At 45.0% G+C, this 8934-nt stretch overlaps 1 protein-coding gene and 1 pseudogene across 1 annotated transcript; one reads left to right on the forward strand and one right to left on the reverse strand.

Annotated features, from left to right (window-relative positions):
* The first annotated feature begins 520 nt into the window (after window positions 1–520).
* Window positions 521–3911, forward strand: LOC123070877 (protein RETARDED ROOT GROWTH, mitochondrial). Its single transcript, XM_044494257.1, has 7 exons — window positions 521–917; window positions 1104–1215; window positions 1339–1498; window positions 1992–2140; window positions 2219–2370; window positions 3077–3191; window positions 3278–3911. The coding sequence occupies exons 1-7, from the start codon at window positions 613–615 to the stop codon at window positions 3413–3415; spliced, it is 1131 nt and encodes a 376-aa protein (XP_044350192.1). The 5' UTR covers window positions 521–612; the 3' UTR covers window positions 3416–3911.
* Window positions 3912–4996: 1085 nt separating this feature from the next.
* Window positions 4997–5791, reverse strand: LOC123065703 (lamin-like protein; annotated as a pseudogene).
* Window positions 5792–8934: the final 3143 nt, after the last annotated feature.

Here is an 8934-nt window from a genome sequence, read left to right on the forward strand (position 1 = left end):
GGCGGGTTTACTAATCGCGCACAAATAGGCCTGAGCTCAAAATCTCTCAGTAGCCAGTTGTCTGACCAAATGCTAGTAGTACTGTACCGATCCTCTTAATAAGGCCCAGGGACAGAACATCGCGCCCCTCCATGAGAGATCGCCAGACCTGGGAAGGTGAATTTCCCAAAGTGGCATTCAGCAGATCAGTATCCGGGAAATAACGGGCCTTCAAAACGCGAGCGCTCAAAGACTCCGGTTGCTGCATCATCCTCCATGCCTGACGAGCTAGGAGTGCCAAGTTGAACAGTTCGATATCTCGAAAGCCCAGTCCACCCATAAACTTGGGTTTTGACATAGTTTTCCACGACACCCAGGCATGTGTGTGTCATAGAAAGTGAATATGGGACGGCCCAGATAAACTAGACCATGCCAGGCCTGCTGGCTTGCAAGCCCAGTGAGCCCAAATCTACGCGATAAAGCCCATGTCGCCGTCCATTCCTTTCTCCCCAAGAACAAAGCGAGTGATTTTCGGGGAAAACAAAAAAAAAGTAGATACTCGGAGAAAAGGCCAACCGGAGCTTTGCTGCTCGCGTCGTGGCGCGGCACCAGGTCGCTTCAAGCCTTCAACCGATGGGGCGGCTGCGCGCGTGCCGCCACCATCTCCGCCGCCTCCTCGAGACAAGGCCGCCACCAGCGAGCCCCACTCCGGCGCGCCTGCCGCACCTCCCCACCCGCGTGTCTCCTTTCTCCTCGGCCGTGGCGGTCGCCGCCACCGCGCCCCATGACGCCCGCGACTCTGGCCTCGGGAGCTCGGCCTACTGGGCCTGGATCCGGGCGGCGGCAGAGGCGGCCCCGGCCCCCACGCCCCCACAGGAGGAGGAGGAGGAAGGCCTGTCGCGCTACATCCCCGTCAAGGCCTACTTCCTCTCAACCAGGTGAGCTGGAACGCGCGGGTGGTTGTACGCTGGGTGTTTGATGATAGTTCTGCAAGGAAGACCTTGCGTGCTACTGTGTTTTTTCAATCTCTCATGTAACATTGTCGTGGGAGGCCACGGTGATTTGGTGCAGAGGAATGAAAATCCTACTTTTTGTTTGATTTTGTTTAATCCAATATTTTACAGCATTGATTTGAAGAGCCTTCAGGCGGAGCACGGGAGCGACGTGGTGCCTCCATCCACCCGGTCACTAAACTACATCGCGCTCCGCTACTCTGAATTCCCTCCAGAGATCATGGTAAGTGATTTCGGTGTAGCACCACATATTTTGAGGGCCAAGAATTATATTCGTGTTTGACCGTTCGTTGAACATGTTGTTGTGTGTGCATCAGATAACCTCATTTATCTGACGTTTTTGTAGTCCATTGGAGTGAAGGACAACAGATTTTGCTATCGCTATGTGGTTGTATTCCAATATGGTTCTGCTGTGCTCTTCAATATTGCTGATCATGAAGCTGAGCACTATCTTGAAATGATCAGGAATCATGCTTCGGGATGGCTTCCGGAGATGAGGAAAGACGGTATGTCCATGCTATTCACGAGCTGGCCTGTTATTTCGTAAACTGCTAAATAGTGTACTTTTCCTTGTCAAGTTGTATTTATTCTTCTTTTCATTTCCATGTATGTGCATGATCAATCCAATTTCCTTTGATGATGATGACTGCTGACATTTGATAAAGACCATTGAGGATGAGAATCACTCTGAATTTTATTTGTGTTTGATGTAGTGCATTTATATGCCACAATGCTTCTGGAACTGGCCTTCTTAATTGTTTGCAAAATGCCTTTTCAAATTTACTACGAAACATGCGCAACATTGTACAAGGTGCAGTGGGTATATAGGCACCCAATCATGCCTAAGATTCCTGCAATTTTTTTTTGCCTGGGACAGACTAGGTGCCCCTGGCCTGACAGAATAACAGCAGAAATATGGCACCTATCGCGTAATCCGCTTTTATAACACTGAACCTGTATTATATTCTCACATGATGACATTTATTTCACAATTACCAGATTATGCAGTAGTTGAGAAGCGATCCCTGACAACATGGATGAAAGGAGGTCTTGATTATATAGTTCTTAAATATTTAGACACTGATGGAATTCGGATCATTTCAAGTGTTCTTGGTCAAAGTATCGCTCTTGATCATTACATACGGCAGGTACTGTGATTGAGCAAAGTCAAGAAACTGTTTTAATGTAGTTGCAAGGTTTAAAGTTCTAAGACGCTACTTTAATAGGTCGATGATATGGTTGAGGAATTTACTGAAATCAATCGTATCATGGAGAAGACTGGGGACTTCACAATGAAAAGAAAGAAGCTCTTTCAACTTGTGGGCAAGGCTAATTCTAATCTTGCAGATGTTATCATTAGACTCGGCCTTTTTGACAGGTATGTACTCTAAGTGTTGCACTCCCTTCTCTTGCATATTATATATATCATATACTCCCTCTGATCCATACTAATTGACGCACACTTAATACACCTTTCTACTAAAGTTGTACTAAATGTGCATCAATTAATATGGATCGGAGGGAGTACCATATATTTTAGCAGTGTATGTGTTGTCATTTTCCGGAAGGAAGGAATTTCATTATGCATCAACCCCATGTGCTGTGTTGTGTTATGGAACAGAAGGCATGTAACTGTCTAAAAATTAAGAAGACATAACTTGAGATCGTAGCCATGTAGGACTATATGATAATTGATATCTATAGGCCAGTTTGGTACTCACATGGTACTTCTCTCAGAAAAAGAAACAGTAATATTTATTCTGTTCAGTGAATAACTTTCCTCGTGCTTTCAAGAAAGGTTGATATTTTGATCTCCATACATACAAAATATACAATGGCACAGCTCTTTATGTTTTTAGTCTTTTTACTAGCATCGTGTTCCGCTTCGAGATTCAAAGAACCACAGATGCACTGTGAGACTATTATTCCCAGAATTAGCTAAGAGCCTAAGACACGCTCAAAATAAAATAAAATTAGCTAAGACAGTTATGAAAATGAGACTTTGTTAATCTGTACTTAAATGCATAACATGGATGCTAGAATCTTCCTTTTCATCGTATTCTGGACAACATGATTTTTTACAGGTCAGAAATTGCTTGGAAAAATGCAAATTATGCACAAATTCTGGAGTATCTTCGGGAAGAATATGAACTGAATCAACGTTTTGGAAGCCTAGACTTCAAACTGAAATTCGTGGAGGTATTGTGTTCGTTCTTATTTAGTGCAATAGCTGATTTCATCCATCCTATTTCCCATTTTCACTTACAGTGTATTGTTGGTAACAGCACAATATTCATTTTCTTCAAGAAGTGCTCCAAAATAGACGGTCGAATTTTCTGGAGTGGGGTGTCATAATTCTGCTGGCTATTGAGATTGTGATCTCACTATACGAAATTATCAAGGATTCCAGCATGATGTCTTGAGCACTCTCACTCATTGGCCCACAGCTCATCAGTCATCACCTACTGCTATATTAATTACATTCTCCTCTTTCTGTCGCCATTCCCTACTAATCTCTAACCTCAGTTGAAAGCAGCTGGACTAGGCTATGTTCCCTTCAGGCACTCTCTGATTGCTCTGGTATTGCCTAGAGTGCATTTTTGGGTTTTATCCTTTTATCCCGAGGAAATTTTATAGATTATTAGGTCAGATAGTTCCTTCACTCTCCAATGACCCAATGACAAGCAACATCCAGGGCGTTGGTGCTTGGTAAACCTTTTTAGTTTTCCAGAGATGTTCTTATTAGATGCTCTCTTTTCAACAACAATGCTGCCAGGGTTCAGTTATATTATTTTGGGCTTATGTTAGGTTCTGCCCGTTTGATTACAACAAAAGAGGCTCACCATTACTGAATGGCATTTTCAATTACTTTGCACTAGTATTCCTCACATTTTAGTATCAGAAATACCTTGAGATGAATTTCCCTGTGTTCCAGCAGTAGTGTATATGGTTCTGACATGTTAGGATTTTTTGCATTTGTTTGCCAACGGGGTAACAATGTTACTATGGGTATTGGACCTGATGATGGTGCATGCTAAATCAGTGCCTCAAATCCCTGGTTTGTGCAGGTATCAATATGTACCCATGGGTAGTCGCAAAAGGATTTAAAAGTAACTCAATATACCTAGGGTTCCTTTAGACAATTTATCTATTTACTGACCAAGAATTTCAAAGGTGCACCCAGGAGAATGGGCACTCGGTTGCAAAATGTAATGTCCCGAATGGTAAAAAATTCTGAGAAAACATTACGTACGTACATGACCAATTCCTTTCTGGACTCAACTCAAAAAAGAAAAGAAAAATCCTTTCTGTGCTTGTAAAATTTCTTGGAAAAAGCCAAACTTTTACTCCATGTGCAAAAAAAGCAGATCTACTGTTCATTTTTTTAGAGTATTGAGATATGTTTCCTTCCTCCTGGGACACAGAAATGTTTTTAATGAAATTTTTAAGAAATGAGGTTTCGAGGGTGACGATGCAGGGAGAACAGCGCACATAAACGTAATCTCACAATTAATACCTTCCATAGATAGCTAACACGAAGGATTAGGAAATGAAATGACGAGCAAACAGAGCACGGCATTTGGAAAAGCGACAAGACTGCAGCATTTGTTTCTCGTGTCACTCTAGTATCAACCGCAGGAGGATTCGCTCACATTGTGCCTCGTGTCTCTTGCCATTTGCTTCACGATTACTGTTTTTTTTTTTGGCTGAAGTTTTCTTTTGATTGTCAAGAGTTTTTTTTGAGAGAGAGATTGGTTGTCAAGAGTTATGAGCACCACCAATCTCACTTTTTTTGCCAGTCCCTTTTAAGACGTATTTCCATCAGTTATCACAAACCTGAGGGAACTTCCTTTCTCAAAAAAATATGCTTATAATATTTTCTTTTTCTTCTTCACGATTTGCAGCCTGTGCTATATTTGTCTCAGCACTGCATGTGCCATTTTGTTTTTTCTACAGTTGCGCGTGTGCATCATTTACCAAAATGCTGGAAACAAGACTGCAGGAAATACGCAAACTTCCAAAGCACGCTTTCTTCATCAGTAAGTACCTTCCATACATGGCCACACAGTGGCGCTAAAGGCCTGGACGGCCCATACTCGAAAAGACCCATTGGTCCTCCCCTTCCCTCCGCTCACACGGTCACACTCACACCGCAAACGGCAAACCCAGAACCGCCGCCCAGAGCGAGGCCGCAGCGGCGGCGACGGCCCACGAGACGACGCCGTGGTGCGCGGCCGCGGCGTGCGGTGGCTGCGCGGGGCTGTCCTCGACGAGCACGGTGACCTTCATGCCGCTCCAGCAGTCAGATGAAGTAGTAGCGGCCCGTGTGGTTGAGCTGGAACACGAAGCCGCGGCCCCGGTTGTAGCTGACGAGGGGGTTGGTCGGGTCGCACTTGTCGTACGCCGTCTGGTTCGCCACCTGCACCACGTCGTACATGTCCCTGGCGTAGTTGAACTCTGCAGCATACGCGCGTACGTGTACACGAGCGGATCAGTTGACCGGGACGGGAAAGGGTAGATCGATCGAGAAGACGGTGTAAAGCGGAAAGGGATTGAGGAGGAGTGGGATGCTTACGGAGCCAGTCGCCGACGTGGAAGTGGTACTGGTCGGGCCAGGTGGTGTAGTTGACGTTGGCGGCCCAGTTCTTCTTGTCGCCGACGACGAACTTCTCCGCGGCGGAGGGGGCCGGCGCCGCCGCGAGGAGGAGGAACGTCGCGAGGAGGAGGAGGGGGAGATTGGGCGTGACGGCCATTTTTTGGAGACCGATGGAGATCGGCGGAGGTGGAAGGGGTGGAATGCGTGAAGCCGGGAGGGTATTTATTTATGGAGCCGCGTGGACCGGGCCGGGAATTCGAACAAGCGGCTAGCACACACGGTAACAAACATATGGCGGAAAAAGTCCATTTTAAACCTTGAATTTATAGACGTCCGGCGAATCAAACCCTGAAGTCAAAATCCCTGTCGTTCGGCCCCCAAACTAACTAATCCCGGTCCAAATCTAACCTTAGTGTCGTTTTAGCCCTTAAAACGCTGACGTGGCCAGGATTGCTAGTTAGATGGGCCAGCTTATAACTGGAACGCGCGGGGGGGGGGGGGGGGGGGGGTGAACAGCAAATCGATTGGGGATTTGGGGGGAGAAACTAGGGTTAGGCGACGGCGGCGGCGATTCCTTGAGGGGTGCGGCGGAGGAGGCGATTGCGCAGGGGGCGGCTGCATCGACTGCGTTGACGGCAATGTCGTGGTCTTCTGGTGGTTCGAGTGCTCCCAGCTTCCGTCGAGCCACCGGAAGGAGAGGGGAGGAATCTAGGTCGCCGGTGCCGTACCGCGAGGCCCCGATGGCGTACGAGCCAGCGAGGCTCTGCTGGTGCAACCCCCGTCGGAAGGCGCCTAGGTGGATCTCCTGGAGCCGTCAGAATCCAGGCAGGAGATACTACGCCTGTGTTGATGCGATGGTGAGCTTCAAGTTGCTGTTTTTTTGTTCTGTTCATTTGTCCCCCCCCCCCTCTCATTGATTTTTGTTGGTGCAATTGAACAGCATGGTGGTTGTGGATTCGTGGAATGGCATGATGACCCACTTCCCAAGTTTTGGAGTGATTTGATTGGTGATTTGCGAGATGAAGTGCGTAGGCTGAGAGGTCAAGGAAGTGGTGCTGTGATTGAAGATCCCACTGCAGTTGTGGCTCTCCCTGAAGCTGAAACAGGAGGAATGGGAATGGCTATGGCTCTGCAAGATCAATTGAAGCAGAAAAATTTAGAGATAGATGCACTGAAGGGCAAATATCAGACTGCTGTCATGCTGTTTGTTGTATTTGTGGTGGGTTTAGTTGTAGGGAAGATGCTACTGTAATAAGATGTGCAAGTGTTATTTCATCAGTTGTATTTGTATGCAATGTAGCAATGCTTTAGGGTTTAGAATGAACTGGAAGTTGTATGCATTTGGCACTGTTTGGAATCAATGAAAGTGGAAGTGCAAGTTGTGTTATGCCATCATTTTGTACCTCTCTGAAATGCATATATGTTTGCAATCTTTGCTGGCAGTAAAGTGAAAAATGATGCAGTTAGTAATATATTGCAGTACAGTGGAACATTATGCTGTTTGTAACATAATGCATTGTCAGGATGGCATTTAGAAACAATGATAGCAAGTAATAAGAAGGAAATGCCACTGATGAAAGATCATTCAGATCAACTTAATTTCACATAGACTAGGTTTGAAATAAGTCACACTCCCACACAAATACATGACCTCTAGTTTGAGCCATGAACAAAAGATAAGTTTGCAACATTACATCAGAAATGTTTTGAAACATTGCAACTTCAACAAAAGAACTAGATGCAACCCTTTTCAACTATAACTAGTAGTTTCCACTGCAAGTGAAATATCTGAAGCTTGGCACTGATGATGCAGGCCTTCTTCCCCTCTTAGCTCCAGATCCTGTCCTTGTGGAAGTAGATGATCCAGCTTCAGCAGTTGCAGTTCTCTTTCTTGGAGGCTTGAACCTGTTGGTCCCAGTAGAAGGACCTGTTGGTACTGAACTTGTTGTTGGTGGAGCAGATGCAGAGGCAGAGGCAGATGTTTGCTGCAAATTAAGGATAAATATGCAATAAGTTCCAACACAAGAGTAATAAGCAGGATAAATATGCAATAGATAAGTACATGACAGCAACAAATACCTCAGTTGGGTTCTTTTTCTTGCTAGTTCTAGCAAGATGAGCATTTTTTTTCTTGCCTCTCTCTGGATTCTGCTTACATCCTGATTTGTTGTGTCCAGGGTTACCACACAAGGAGCATTTGATAATTGTGCCATGCTTGCTCATTTTCTTCCCCTTAGGTTGCTCAGTTTCCTCTCTTCTCCTATCATTGTTTTTAGGCCTTCCTTTTTTCTTCTCTTTTCCTGGCAACCTAACATATTCAGGAGCCACTGGCCTAGGATTGGGTGACACTGGCCACATCTCTTCACCCTCCACAGGCTGCAAGCAATGCTCATAGATTTTGTTGAACACTTCAACCAAGTAGCAAGGAGCAATAAAATCCTCAATTTTTCTGTTGCACTTGTAGATGGCACTAACTGCATGGTGGCAAGGAAGCCCTGCCAGCTGGAAGTACCCACAAGAGCATGTCCATTTTTCCAGGTCCACAGTGTACTGCCTTCCTCTTCCATTCACTTGCTTCACTTCAAATCCATTTTCTCCATTCCATAGCACTTCAAGATATCGTGTTCTAGCAATACTTTTCTTGAGCTTCTTAAAAACAGCAGGGCATATTTTTCCTTTAAAGTTGGCACCTTTCTCTCTTTGTTCCTGAATTCTCACACGTACCTTTTTCCTAATTTTTTCATTCATAGAAATAATAGGATAAAACCTAGCATCAACTATAGCATGGTTGAATGACTCACATAGGTTGTTGTCAACTGATTCACACAACAATTTGTCCATGAAAATTCTTTTTGCATGCTTGCACTTTGAAGTGGAGACATCAGCAAACATATCTTGCAAAACAGTTGCTTTCATGCTCTCAATTTTCCACATAGGATTTGCCAGTATGAAGTGCTCATACCTCTGTGCAATCACCTTTGCAGTAACCAACTTGTTGCATCTGTTCTGTGCACATTGGTGATCATCATTGTATGTTATGACTTGGAATCTTGAAGTCCTTGATCTCTTGGCTGCATATATCAGCCATGGGCAGCCAGGCCATCCACACTTTGCCCTAACTCTGTCACACTCAGATTTCATGAACTTAATGCTCCTCTTTGTTACTAGACCATATCTTCTCAAAGCTTTGCATAGCTGATTCTTGCTTCTAAAAACCATGGTCAAAGCAAAATGTGGTACTTCACTTTCAGGGTTGTATCTTGGGAATGAACTCTTCCTCTTCCTTATATGACCATCTGAATCTTCATCATAGCTGTAGTCCTCATCAGATGAATCATAGTTCCA

The sequence above is a fragment of the Triticum aestivum genome, chromosome 3B, assembly GCF_018294505.1.
Source record: "Triticum aestivum cultivar Chinese Spring chromosome 3B, IWGSC CS RefSeq v2.1, whole genome shotgun sequence".
Taxonomy (NCBI): domain Eukaryota; kingdom Viridiplantae; phylum Streptophyta; class Magnoliopsida; order Poales; family Poaceae; genus Triticum; species Triticum aestivum.